Source organism: Echinops telfairi, unplaced genomic scaffold (genome assembly GCF_000313985.2).
Source record: "Echinops telfairi isolate 266 unplaced genomic scaffold, ASM31398v2 ScPeMD7_7461;HRSCAF=8499, whole genome shotgun sequence".
Lineage (NCBI taxonomy): Eukaryota > Metazoa > Chordata > Mammalia > Afrosoricida > Tenrecidae > Echinops > Echinops telfairi.
Window position 1 is genome coordinate 6,991,100 of NW_022111361.1, and position 13,441 is coordinate 7,004,540.

Here is a 13,441-nt window from a genome sequence, read left to right on the forward strand (position 1 = left end):
ATTTAAATCATTCTCCACGACGATTTACATTTATTCTCTCTCTCTCCAGAATGGGCCGGTCACACCCAGTCTCTGAGAGGATATTGAGCTGTTTGAATCTGTTTCTGGAGAAAGTTTCTGTTTTACTCTGTTCTTCACAGTAAAAGAAATGAGGAGTATTTAATTTTCTCTCTCTCCACTTCTTTCTTCCCCCCAGGCCAGATACAAAGGCACCACGAAGGCCGACCTTTCCAACTCTCTGTATAAGCAGATGCCGGCCACTATCGACAGTGTCTTTGCCAGAGAAGTCACACAGCTTCAGAGCGAGGTACAGTTATCCTGAAGGAACTCAAACGTATGGCCCAGTATGAACGGTTTAGATGTTTAGAAGAAGTTGTCTATCTTGTTGTTGTCTTTTAAAAATACTGAGTGAAAGTTGACAACAATTAGCTCATGTGCTGAGGAACATCTCTGGTGGAATCCCACAGAATGAAAAGAGCCTGAAAAGCCTTTGTCCCCATTAGCGCTGGTTTCCCTTTGGGCACGGTCTTGCTAGGGAGCACGCTTCAATCTCCTTTTCACGGTTTACCTCGAGCGAGCAGGAGGCAGTCTTCAGGTTGGACTTGTGATCCCCAAGTAGAGAAGGTTTCAGTAGCTGGGTAGCAGTCACATAGTGAACTGATGGTTGAAATCAAAATCGATGGGTCTGTGTTCTGGAAATTCCTCTCCTGTGGGCTCTGGCTGCCCAACAAGTGGATGCAGCGATTCTCATGACCATACCTTGCAGAAGAACCTACTGATTCTCATCACGTGAACCCCTTTTAAAAATAGGAGTTTGGAGGTAATATTTCCCTAGGAGGACAGCAGCACATACCAACGTCACCTTACACATTCTACCCCTCCAAAGGTCAGCAGTTTGAAACCTACCAGCTGCTCCGTGAGAGAAAGGTGAGGCTTTCTATTCCAGTAAAGAGGTACAGGCTCAGAAACCCACAGGGGCAGTTCTCCTTTGTCCTAGCGGGTCACCCGGAGTCATAATCTGCTCAATGACAATGAGTTTGTTTGTCGGTTCTTCTTATCAGACAATTCTGATTCTTCCTATGGAATCTTTTCCTTTTTAATAGATAATTTAGAGGGCCTGCAATTGATTAAAAACTCATGACCCTCAAGTTGATTCCAACTCAGCAAGTCTGTAGGGCAGAGTAGAAATCCCTCAAAGGGGTTTCAAGGCTGCGGACCTTTTCCCCGAAATGGTCTGCTGCATCCTTCCCCTGTGGAACTTCTGGTGGGTTTGACCCACCAACCTTTCAGTTACCGGGCAAGCACTTCTCCACTGTGCCGCCGCCAGAGCTCCTTCTGAAAACCCACGACTCATTCTGGAAAAGACTGAGCCTAGCTGTGCTTTGGCGAGCATCTTTAAGTACTTGATCATTACAAATTTATACATCCATTCGGTACCCAGTTTGGCAGTAAGCGAAGCCCAGCAGTGTAACATGAGGCCAAAAATACATGATGTGGATGTTGAGGTTCTGCATGGCTGACCATGACTAATATGCCCTTTAATTTTCCTGCCAACATCTGGTCACCCAAACCACTGACCTTATGAACTGCTCCATAAAGCAAATAATTATAATGCAATATTTGATATGTGACAAGCAATGATTATGCAATAAAGAAAGCAAAACGTGTATTTGTATTGTATACTTTCATATGTGTGTGCAACATAGAAATTCTTAATAATAGCCCACATTGTAAAACTTGAAATCATTTTTCCCCCCTGCTTGAACAGGATAATCCAGTGTTAACGTGGATGGTCACACTGTAGGAGAATATGCACCGTCAGGAAAGACAAACCTGGACTGTGTACGGGGTATCTCTTTTAATACTTTACATAGTTTTAGTAAGCTTTAAGGTCATGTACATGAATGTCATTTTTGACAATATTTTACTCCTCAGAAATTTATCTGTTAATAAGATTAAAAAGGCACACACACACAAACTCCCCAAACCCAGCTCATTGCCATCAAGTCAGTGCCGACTCCTAGTGACCGTGGCCACCCTAGGACAGGGTGAAACTGCCCCTGCGTGTTTCCGAGATGTTCACTCTTTCAGGGCCGTAGGAAGCCCATCTTTTTCCCATGGAGAAGCTGGTGGTTTCCGACCGCTGACCGTGGAGTGGACAACCCAATTGGCAACCACTCCATCGCCAAGACGCCATACTTGATAACAAGACGCGAGAAAGCCGTAGATCTTCTCGCCAGACTGTTATAACGCAGCCACTCTCCTTTTACTGTTTCCTAATAGTATCGGTGTGTGGCCACTTAAGTAACTGTGTTAGTCAAATTCTGGGATTTAGTAGAGTCCCAGGTTCTAATGCAAAATGTCCCAAACTGTTGACATTGTTATATAATATCTTGAAACCACTCAGATTGAATTCTGCTAGAGTAGTTTGATAGATTAATATTTCCTCGTAGAAACTAACTCATAAGAAGAAATGCCACAAGGAATATGGAGTTCTTAGGCCATTTTATGATCAAACAGCCTTTGGTATAAACATTTGTACAGACAAAGGTCCCAAAGAAAGCTTCTGAAAAGTGAAATGCACTGGATGGAGCTAATGGTGAGTGTGTATGGCTGCTAACCCAAAGGTGGGGAGTTTGAATTGGCCAGAGGTGCTTCAGAAGAAAGGCCCGGGCATATCCCCTTCTAAAACGTCAGCCACTGGCAACTGGATGGAATGCAGTCTACGCTGACACACGTGGTACCACCGTGAGTCTGGGTGAGCTGATGGCAGCCTGCGCCATCAGCTCCTTCTCAGCCGTAGGCTACATAATCTCCCCCATGATGAGTTATGTGGGCTCCTCAGACCCAAAGCTGAAGTCAGAAGCTTTGTGAGTGTCTGTGTTTTTCATCTGCAGTATCCCCAGGGTACTTTTTCAGGAGCCTCACAGGTATCTGATCTGTATGTTAGGAATACACTATCTGTACATCTTATATATGTATATGTAAACTATAAAAAACACTACAAGGTCAAATACATCAGGTGAATGCGTGAGTGATTTAAATAAACATTTCTGTATAAAGTACCTGAAACGATAGCAAGTGGTCTTCGCTGTCAGGTGCTTCATGATTCAGTGACTCGGAAAGTCTGCCGAGAACAGTATTAATTTAGGGAAATGCCACATAATAATGACGACCCTCAGAAAGCAAAACTATCTGAGAATTTATTAATGGGAAATACTTTTCCATTAGTTGTTTTAAGGGAGAAAATTAATATGAATTAAAGTTCAGCTGCCTCCCTTTCGATGTTAGCTGGGTTCTAAAGTGGTACTTAGAAATAGCTATAAATGAAATGGCTGTTTTAATGCTGCAAGGAGAAAATTACCTAACCTTTTTAAGGAAGAGTGCTTTAAAAAAAAAAGTTCTTGATGACTCACCATTTAGGTGATAAGCCACAGAATGGTCACTGCTTTGCTTCTGTTTATGGTCATGACTGTGGTCATCGGAATACAAAATAGAATCAGGATCCCGAGCAAAGGAGACAGACACAGGTTAGCTTTTTATATATATATTAAGAAATCACAATAACTTTCATACTTGACTTTGTAGACTGCGTCCACGCGTTGAACTCCTCTCCTTCCCCCAAGTGTTACCGAATTTAATGAAATGGAGATAATGGATGTTCTTAGCCTGGATGGGGTTTTTTAATTGATTTCTTATTTAACACAGTTAACTGGTGAAAATCTAAAGTATATTCATCGGATTAAGATATCCCGATGAATTAAATTGATGAACAGATCTAGCTGACAAGATAAGTGGAAAGTCATTGCATTGAGCCAATTCCTGCTAATAGTGACGCTATTGGGTAATGCAGAGCTGCCCATAGCAGTTCCTAAGGCTCTAAGCCAGAATGCTACCTCTTTCTCCCACAGAGTGCTGTGGGTTAAAGACGACCAGCCCTTTGGTTAGCAGCTGAGCCCTTAACCACTGGGCCACCATGGTTTTTTAACAACATGAAACACACCTGGATGAGATGAGGTGCTGCGTTAGAGTCCTCCTCCACCAAATACCCAAGGACTGAACGTGAGATACTCCACGTGCCTACGCGAGACTGAACAAAACGGAAGGGCAATACTGGCAGTGATCTCAACGTAGCCGTCCATAGAAAAATGCTGTGACCTGTGGGTGCAGTAATAGCATTTAGCACACAGAAGGCGATACCTGAATTAAGTCACCAGTTCTAATTCGTATTGCTCAGGCCCTATCTGGAACACTGTGGGCAGCGTAGCTGGAGAAAGTGGAACTGTGGCGAGGAGCACATCGCTGGTGTGTGGATGTTCTGTGCCTTCATTCATGCACATTGTGTGGAGAAAGAGGAAGTCATTGACTGTTTTGTTCCCACATTTGAATTTCTGTCTTGTGAATGAGGCTTCTTCTGTATGGCCAATTAGATGCAGCTAATTCAGGGAGCAGATTCAGGCTTGATTAATGGAAGAACTTTCTATGAAGACTTTCAAAATTTTAAGACTGTGATCCCAAGTTGAGTCCTCGTCCATTAGGAATGGAGCCAGAGAGGGGACTTAACACGATAGAAAGGAGCCCAGGGGGCGTGGCTCTGTGGGATAGTCATTAGACTACTATCAGTCAGGGGCCACTCCATTGCCCTCCATGAGAGAACGCTGAGGCTGTCTGTTCCTTAAAGTGAGATTGAACTTGATGGCAGTGAGCTTGGGCCACTGTACTAGATGACTTGTTTGGACCTTTAAGATGAATTTATTTTGTTTTATTTTTTAAATTAGTTTTACAATGATCACTTTAATCTTGAACTGAGTGGTTAGTTTTGTTGGTGAGCATCTATCAGGAGTTTTAGTTCCTGAGATTGTTTAAAGTATTCGCTTAATCATATTTCACGGAAATGTATTGCATTTTGAGTCTGTATCTTTCACTCTAATAGGCACAGGATATTAAAAGATGGTCAAGATATAGACCTTGCTCTCATGGAAAACGTATTGGTAAAAGGTTTTCTTTACATGTAACTGCATTCTTCCCATTAATATTTTGTTTTCTTCATAGGGAAGATAGTTTTAGGGTTTTTTTTTCTTTTTCAGCTGCCTTTGTTATCTTGTTCCAAGTAATTCCAATCCCATTTAAAAGCATTTTATTAAACTTCTCAAATTAAAAAAAATAACTTATCCATTCATTTATTCTTACTTTATTATTTCCCCCCAACAATTTTTGGCATAAAATTTACATACCATACAATTCAATAGCTCAATCACATCAAGAAGAGTTATAAAATCATCACCACAAACAGTTTTAGAATATTTTCTTCAATCTTATACTCATTGTTATTAGCTCCCTATTTACCCCCAAACTCCTCTGCCGTACCTCCAAGAAGCCATTTATCCAGTTACTGTCTCTATAGATTTACCTATCCTGAATTTCATAGGCAGAAAAACAAAAAACAAACAATAACAACAAAACCTAACAAGAACAAAACCACAATTTAAAAGAAAGCAGAAAATATTAAAAATAAGAGAAAATTTAAATGGATTGTAAGGAAGAGCCACAGAGAGGGTGCTAAACTGCAGTCTAACTGCATCTGCAGCCATCCACTTTCTAATACATTCTCTGTGCTAGCTAGGCTAGTCACATCCTTGGTCCATGGCCAGAGGGGACTCACCAGGGGCTTCATCCCCATGTATCTCCCCTTCACTTAAAAAAAATTGAAACAGCTTTCAAGTGAGTCTAAAGGGAGATTACATGATAAGATATTATTACCTCGGCCATAATTGTCTTTACAGTGCTCTCTGTTTGATACCAGGGCTATCCACATCCCTAAACTGTGTATTTATTACCATTTTGTTCGTATTCGTTCAGCTCTTCATTCATTCATTTATTCATGCACAGCAAATATTCACTGACACTTTACGCTGCAGAAGAAATTTCTATCAAGACTTTAGAACTAGGAAGGCTTACTATCCCAAGTTATCTTCCCTTAGGCGTGGTTCCAAGTTCTGAGGATTCCCTCAACTGGACAGTTCTGTTTTTGATCTAGTAAGGGACCAAATCCATCGCCACCAAGGCTATTCTGACTCAGAGGGAGTGACTCCATGAATTTCCCGCAGAGACTTGAGAGCTGTATCTCCCGGTTTGCCAGACTTATTGGGTGCCCTCCCTTTTTTCAGAAAACCCCAACATTATTCAATATTCCCCTGCCAATTAAAAAATGTACTACAGCTAACGTGTAGGAATCTGCTGTTGCAGGCTCGCTGAATCATTCCAGCACCCCCCAGGGAATGACCACATCCATATTGGGGAATGCTGCCATGTTTTTAGGGAAGCGGACTGCCCCATCTTTTCCTCCAGTGGACTCACTGGTGTGTTACAACCACCTACCTTTCAGCTAGCAGTCAAGATTTTACGGTCACTGCTGTAGCACCATTGTGCCTTACAGAAAACCAAATTATTCTACCACCTCTATCTTAAACTTGCTATCCTTTTACCTTCCCATTCAACTTTTTAGCAATCATTGTCACTTTGATTTCACATGAATAATTTTTTTTAAAGTACACAGTGCTCAAAGCTGATTTACATTCTTGATTAAGATTACCGCATATACTCGAGTATAAGCTGACCCAAATATCCACCAAGGCACCTAATTTTACAACAAAAACTGCATTAGAAATGTGCTGAAAAAAACCAGCTTATACTCGAGTATATACGGTAGCTATATATCACTTCAAAGAAGACTTTAGGGGCGTGGTTTTGGCTTAAAATTTGAAGATGATCTCAGGGCAGTAGTTTGGGGGTCTCATCCAGCTTTCCTGGCTCCCAAAAATCTGGATTCCATGGAGATTTGAAAGTTTGTTCCTCATTCCCCCCTCTTTTGAGCAGGACTCTGCTATAGAAACAGGTACTATTTTAATCTGCATCTTAATAAAACTGACAAGTCTTTCCCCCCCTCCTTTTCCTTTCAAGGTTGCCTACAAGCAGAAACATGGTACTGAGAAGGGACTTTCCGATTATGCCCACATGAAGGAGCCACCTGAAGTCAAACACGCCATGGAGGTCAATAAGTACCAGAGTAATGTAAGGAAGACCACTCGCCGTAATTCTACGAACATTTGTTAGTTAACTCACAGCCGGCCACCTGATTATTGGGTTCCCCTTTAAATTTTGTGGCATCCTCTATTCAAAACGGAATGTAAATTGTCCTCTCTCTCAGTGGTCAGCCCCAGGTGTATGTGAGCTATGCTGTCAAAAGTGGCTCAATGCCTTCACTACGCCAGGCACTTTCACTCCAGGGGAATTCTCCTTTAAGCAAGACAAATAAGGAATTTTGAATGTATAGAGCGACTAGTGTTTTGTAGCTTGCACTTGACTTGCTTCTGAATTCACACATTTTCGGTTTAGAAACATGCTAGAATTTGGGAAAACCCCAAAACCAAAGTCAATAAAACAACCAGAAGAAACATATATTGGTTTCAGTGATCCAGGCAAAAAGACAAATTTGAGCTAGATTGTACCCCTTATTATTTCCTTTGAAATTCTGTGAGGGGTAAATTGATAAAATGTCCCATGGGGAACAGAAAAGCAATAGATGTCTAATACTTGCCCTAGAAGCAGAAGACAAGAGGGAAGAAGTGGCGCTTTATAAAATTCAGTTCTTCTTTGGTGATAAGTTTAGCAGACACATCCACCCTTCTGTGCAGTTGCTGTTACGTGATGTCCTAGAAGAATTTCTTCTTGAACTCCAAGGGGAAGCTTCTTTCCTAGACTTATCTTGACTTGATGTGAAATTCACATGGTTTTCAGACTAGACCTGCTCCAATTCCACATCAGGAATTCTGTGTTTTCAATATATATTTTTATATATATGCAGTTTTGCATGTTCTTCGCAGCTTATGATACCTTAAGATAAAGTCCTAGTCGGGTCAAGCAATCAATCCTTCCTTTGAAAAGCCTTTTGCAACATCCTTGTGATCTAACAAGGAGATTGGCATCCACCCACCCCCACCCCACCCCCACACTCATTCTCTTGCTGAGTGGATCTTGCTGGTTGCTGCAGCCCCTCCGGAGCTCAGCTGGACTGAGGGCTGCATCAGTGTTTCTTTGCAAGTTTGCAGGAACTATTGCATATTGGATAACCATGGGCCCATAGTCAAGTACAATCAGAGTGCTTTGTAACATTGTACCCTACGTATATCAACACATGGCGATGCCAAAGCTCTTTTCTGGAGTGGTTTTAGATGAACAAGAAATATTGGGGCCCCATACCAAGCAGGTTAAGGGGTGCTTTATAAGATCTCTGTGCTCAAAGAATAGCTCATATCACCATAAGGACCACCACCGCCAGCCCAAAGCACTGCTAAGACTTTTGTCATTTCCAGTTCTCACAGAGCCCCTGTGCTGGCCCCCGTGGTATACAGGACGAAAACAAGGTAGAAGAATCGCTTTCCCAAGTCTGCTCTTTGGGGCCATGACCCCGCCCTTGCCAAGGACACTGATGATGAGGGGAGATTTTAGTTGGAATTGTAGACATGACAAGCAGAGTGGGTTGTCAGTGGCATGCGGGTCAGTAGATTCAGGGCAAGGCAGGGTAGGAGCACAGACACACACTGAGCACCCTCCATCCAGAGAGGTGAATTCCCACCAAAGGCTGTGGGTTGGGAAGTGGTGGTGGTGGTCTGGGGTGGCAGCTGGTACCTTGTCGATCCTGGGAGGCCCTTTCTAGCTCTATAATTCAAAGAAACTCAAATATAGAACTTCCTTAGCATAGCACTGGGGTGATTATTTTAACATTGCCTTTTCTTTCAAAAGGTCTTCGATTGAGGGACTAGGGGAATAGGAGTTATAAAGGCCTTTTCCTCCTGCTCGCAACACTGTGTACTGATGGGAGAAGGATGCGTTTACTTACACTTCTCTGCCAGCCGCTTCAACCTTGACATGCAAAGTTTGTACACATAATAGGATCTAGAAAGTGTTTAGGACTATTTACTCAGATCAAAAGGGAGAATGATATTTGTATTCTACCTGTGAAGTAGTTGATATTCCTGTAGAGTCAAGCCACTTCGAATAATACATTTGTTGTTCCTGTAATATGAAATTTAATATAGGTCTTCAAAGCCACAGGAAAGCTAAGCGCGTCTCCTGGCTCAGGGAGCTGCTCTATAGAATTGACGGGAATCAACATGACTCTGTCCGCCACACTTCTGTCTCATGAAACTCATTCGCAGAGATGCGGCTAATAGAATCACCCTCTCACAATGCGGAATGCCATTTTACACCAGGACTACACAGCACTTAATTTAAATCAATGGTGCTGTCACATGGGAACCTGACTTCACTTAGAAGCCATAAAGCCAACATCTTTGCCTGCCTTTTATGTTTCTACCCAAATCAAGTCAGCTCTCTGGTGTATATTGGAGAGCCAAGAAAACTGGAAACATCAGTTCAGTTCAAAGGAAAATCCCTCAATCTCAGTTTGGAAGTTGATTCTGGGCTCCTTTCTGATCAGTACTTTTATTAGAATGCTCATCAGTGGGACAGAGGGAAGGATTATTCCTTCAGAACTTTTCTCTGCCTTACATATGTAGAGATGAGAATACGCCCACGAGGAATGGGAAAAGGATGCTTCCTCACCTCCCAGCTATTTTGCTTCTGAGTAACTGAGATTTGCAAGGTGAAGAATATTCTGGGGCCATCACCCAGCCACGTAATGACCACAAAGTATGAAAACTTCTCAGAAAACCCTCTGCTGGAATACACAGTAGGATTTGGAGTCCATCCTGATTAGAACCGGCTTGCTGTGACATTTCTTGGTCGGACAAGTTACTGGGTGTCTCCGAATCTCAGTTTTTCTCCTCTGCAAAAGCAGGCCAATGCCGCCTACCTCTTAGGGTTCTTGTGAGTAGCAACTGAGATAATATGTATCCAGAGCTCAGCAGAAGTGTCCATTCATGAAATAGGAGGCAGACTTGGGCCTCATCCAAGTTTTAAAGGGTGATTTGAGAGTTTAGGGTGATATCCTAATTAATTTCAAACTATTTTTTAAAGTAAGATGTACAAAACCAACATGAAATTTATCTTAAGAAGTATTCAGGTCAGAAGGACATTTTCAAAAGGTTCTTGAACCTATAAAACTATTTTGTTGAGACTATGATTAAAAATTAATTAAAAACAGTCCATCTAAATCCTTTTGACTCTTCAGGGACATCACGCTGCCAAATTTTTCTGATGTAATTAGAAACACCAGAGATATCCTACCCTGTTCCTTTCCCCTCCAGAAGGGCCTGTAGTAAACCCCCCACTTTCATTATGTGTTCTCATCAATCTTAGCAGAGACATGAAGTCCAATAATTCCAAAGTAAGTCAAGGGCACGTTTAAGCTCTGACTCTCAAGTTTTATAAGCAACGAGACCTATACACGCTTGTGATAGAATTGAGTGGTAAGCTTTTCCAAAACAGCATGTTGGCAGTTGGTTCAGTGTGTATCAGAAAACTATTCATCTGGGACACAAGAGACTTAATGCTCTTTTCAAGAATGATACAGGTACTTTCTTCAAATTATTAAAAATGTATTGGCAGACTAAATTTCCATTTCAACAAAAATCAAAAAAACCCAAAACTTAAAACGATAAATCAGTAAGACGATACTTGGAAAAATAACCATGCTCTGTGTGACTCTCCAGTGTAACTTAACAACAGCATATGTTAGAGTTTAATAATGAAAATGGGAATATAAATATTATTATTTTCATTTCCAAGTCAGCATAGTTGGTAGTTTTTATTCTTCCTTCTTCACAGGTTTGTGGTGATGATCAAATTAAATCCCCCATTAGAAAATTTTCATTCAGAAAAACAAAAACAGATAAACATTGCCTAGTAATGGAAGTTGTTGTTATAGTTTGTCTAGTAGTGTAGTTAGTTATGACATTCTGGAAAATGCGATGGTTTTAGAGGGAAGATGACTCCTCGCCTTGGTTAGGGAGGGAGGAAGCCTTTCACGTTGTGGGAGGATGGACTGGCTGTTAGGTCCAGCTCTACCTCTTACTTCTGTGGGGAATTACATCTGGGCATTATCCTTACAGAGATGGAGCTGTCTTTTCACGACGGACGAGTGATCAGTAATGCTGGAAGATACTGACCTTTACAACTGTTTCATCAGTGTGATTTTTGTACAGTCCTCGTGGACTGTGTTATTTTGCTGTCCAACTTTTGGAAACGAAATGAAATTATCAAAGAGGATTCTGAAAGAAGATATTTGGTATGCATGTATATATGTTGGTCAAATAAGAGTAAAATATGATAAAGATGGGGGGGAAACACCTTTTTTATCGACTATAAGGTCTTTTAAACACAATGAACATAATTATTGTCCTAGACAACACTCTGTGTTTTACTCGATCTTTTGGAAGACTGAAAGCATTTTTTGTCTTCTGATGAGTGTCACATCTCATAGTTACTTATCTTTAAAATGTTTCTCTTTCCTTAAAGGAACATGATAGCTACAATGTAATAAGTTAGATTTTTTTAAATGGGCTGCATGGCTAGATAGAAATTGGCCTCAGGAAAGGGAGAATGCCTGGACCACACGCAGGGTTGAAAATGTCTGAGGGCTTCTGTCATGTAAGAGTTGATTGGGAGGACAGGGGATTTCGTGACGAAGAACTGAAAGAATGCTTCAAGATGATAATTCTGTTCGGGTCACACTAGCTACTGCTGTTCCCCGTGTGTCCTATGTAGTTTTGTCTCCGCACGAAACTCATCTTAACCCTTTAGCGGGGTAGCAAAGAAAAGAATGCTGGCTCACTTGTTTCCTTCTGGGTCCGTTTGCTCCCCTGCACTCAGCGTCCACAGGTGTCTGTCTAGCTACCGGGCCCTCCACACTCTCAATCTCTGCGTCTGCGGAGGCTTGCATTTCATGTGAAGGCATTCTGTGCCATGCTTTTCTGTTTCGATTTGAGTTCATCTATCCAGGTCAATCGAATGAAGTGAACCTAGAGCTGAGGGACAAAGGGCACATGTGGAGATGAAGGAAGAAAGGCCGAGGCATACTTTGAAAGACCTAACCTACTTATGCATGGCAGTAAACCAGAGTTGATACTGGAGAAAAGCGGATGGAATGACGGCTCCGTTAGTCAAGACTCTCTAGAATTAATGGCAGAAAAGTGTCTCAAATCAGCACAGGTCGAAAATAAGAATCTGTTGGGTTTGCGTGGTTGAAAAATCCAAGTAGTCTTCAGGTAAAGCAGGATCCAGGTCTTCACCATGCCACCAGAGGCCGCCTCTCTCGCTCCCTCCATCCTTTGGCTCGGCTTGTTTCTCTACAACTTCACTTTGAGAATGAAGTAGACCATGTAGACTTCAGATGACAGTTGGCGCTTATAGATTTAAATCCTCCTCCTAGCTGCTGATTGCAGAGAAAAGGAAACTGCTGTTTCTCTCTAGCCCTCAGCAATGTCATTAAGGTAGGAGTCACCCGGTGCAGTGACTCAGTTTCCCGCCCCCACCCATGGACTTCCTCCCATACCAAAGCATTCCCAATCCCTTAGTAATGTTTATGATCCATTTTGCTTATGGAATAATGTGTGGTAAACCTAGTTATAAACTGCTCGAATATAATACTGACTACGTGATTATTTGTAAAACAGGTTCTATTGAATCACAACATTATTCGTTACTTAACGGAGAGGAAGCCTTTTTTGATTATTTTTCCCTCCTCTATTGGTAAAGAAGCTATTGAACACAACTTGGCAATATCAGCAACCCTGTAAGTGCCAGCAGCAACCATGTAAGCACTAACAGAGTTCGCTGGTAGCCTGTGCCCATGACACCCACACCAGCCTCAAAGGGCCGCAGTTCATTGTGTTTGTACCTACCGCGGGGTCGCTGTGACTCTGAACCCACACCGTGGCACCTACCAACAAAAAATCAAGAAGTGACACTTCTAAGTGCCCCTCAGACAGGAAAGCGAATCACCGTTTACAGATAGGATTGTGTCACCTAAGCTCATTAGACCGTTTACCTTGGCTACAAGGCAAATGCACAGATATGTCAATTCGATATTATTTTATCAATCCTTGCAAGGCCTAGAAAAGAAAATGATGAAACTTTACTGAAAGATTTCATTGAGTTTCATTGACTGATACAAATAAATGGGGAATGATAGCATGTTCCCCTTGGGAAGAGCAGACATTTTTATCGAGATCAGCTATTACTGTATATACTCGTGTACAAGCCAAGTTTGTCAGCACATTTTTAATGTAGTTTCTGTGGTAAAATAAGGTGCCTCAGCTGATATTCAGGTTGGCTTAGACTCGGGCATATACGTTGTGGTAGTCACCTAATCTGGTGTCAATGTAAGGATTAAGAGTGTAGGGGTGGAGTCTGGCTGTCAATCTGGAGATAGCCAATGAGACTTCTGTACAAGCCAAGTTTGTCAGCACATTTTTAATGT

The 13,441-nt window shown here is 41.9% G+C and overlaps 1 protein-coding gene across 9 annotated transcripts in view; it reads left to right on the plus strand.

Annotated features, from left to right (window-relative positions):
• Positions 1–13,441, plus strand: part of NEBL (nebulette) — a 463,302-nt gene that overhangs the window by 336,937 nt on the left and 112,924 nt on the right. For 6 of the 9 annotated variants that reach the window (XM_045300212.1, XM_045300217.1, XM_045300216.1 and 3 more), the window contains 2 exons: positions 197–307; positions 6,961–7,071. The exons of 2 other annotated variants lie outside the window; for them this stretch is intronic. In XM_045300212.1, the coding sequence (XP_045156147.1) occupies positions 197–307; positions 6,961–7,071 (222 nt within the window). Of the gene's footprint in view, positions 1–196; positions 308–6,960; positions 7,072–8,811; positions 11,249–13,441 lie in introns of those variants that run through there. One more of the 9 variants, XM_045300219.1, reaches the window with a different exon arrangement.